The sequence below is a fragment of the Peromyscus eremicus genome, unplaced genomic scaffold, assembly GCF_949786415.1.
Source record: "Peromyscus eremicus unplaced genomic scaffold, PerEre_H2_v1 PerEre#2#chrX_unloc_2, whole genome shotgun sequence".
NCBI classification, from domain to species: domain Eukaryota; kingdom Metazoa; phylum Chordata; class Mammalia; order Rodentia; family Cricetidae; genus Peromyscus; species Peromyscus eremicus.
In genome coordinates, this window is record NW_026734289.1 from 2100380 (window position 1) to 2101384 (window position 1005).

Consider the following 1005-nt stretch of genomic DNA (forward strand, 5'->3'; position numbering starts at 1 on the left):
TTATCTGAATTCTTGTGTTCAATGTATTGTTTTATATTTGACCTATATCAGATGAGAATTTTTATTTTATTTAATTTCTTGTGTTCAATAATTATATTTTAGTTATTAGACTTTTATCAGATGAGAATTTTTGTTTTATTTGAATTCTTGTGTTCAATATATATATATTGGATATTAGACTATTATCAGATAAATTTTTCTGTTTTATTTAATCTCCTATGTTCAATATATGTTATAGTTATTAGACTTTTGTCAGAAGAGAATTTTTTCATTTTCCTATTTATGTTCTATGTGTATATTTTTATCTTAGACCTTTATTAGATGAAAATTTTTGATTTATTTATCTTTTTTGTTGTTGTTGTTTTCAGGTTTATTGAAAATATGACAAAACAGATTCTAACGGCTCCACGCGGTGTTTTAAAATTCATCCCAACTGTAGGCTGAGTAACCTGCAGGTTAGAGAGGCTGCCAAAGTCCAGAAGCTTCAGCATTTCCTTGGTGTCAGGATCTACCTCAATGATCTCCTGATCCAGGCCTGAGACCTCAGGAACATAATTATCTCTCCTTTCTCTCTCTTCTTCCTGCAACTTGATAGAGATACCTCTCACAGGGCCTCTCTGAATCCTCTTCATCAGATGCATGACATAGCCGGCTATCTTTTTCCGGAGTTTCTTGCTGGGGATAATGGCGATCTCCTCGAACACGTGCTTGTTGGTGTGGAAGTCATTAACCAGGCACGTGTAGTACTTCTCGATGATGACCTGGGCCGTCTTCTTCACAGTCTTGGTGCGAACGCGGCCCATGTTGATGGGTCCCGGTAAAAGAGCTGATTTATTTATCTTATTTCTTGGGTTCAATATGTATATTTTGGATATTAGTCCTTTTCAAATGAGAATTTTTGGTTATTTATCTGATTTCTTGTGTTCAATAAGTATATTATTCGATATTAGAACTTTATAAGATGAAAATTTTTATTTTATTTATCTATGTTCAATATGTATATTT

The 1005-nt window shown here is 32.8% G+C and overlaps 1 protein-coding gene across 1 annotated transcript; it reads right to left on the reverse strand.

Moving 5' to 3' along the window:
* Positions 1–362: 362 nt before the first annotated feature.
* Positions 363–803, reverse strand: LOC131901042 (small ribosomal subunit protein eS17-like; the record flags this gene model as incomplete). The annotated part of the gene is made up of 1 exon (XM_059252354.1): positions 363–803. A coding segment is annotated over exon 1 (441 nt), but the record flags the coding sequence as incomplete, so codon positions are not given.
* Positions 804–1005: the final 202 nt, after the last annotated feature.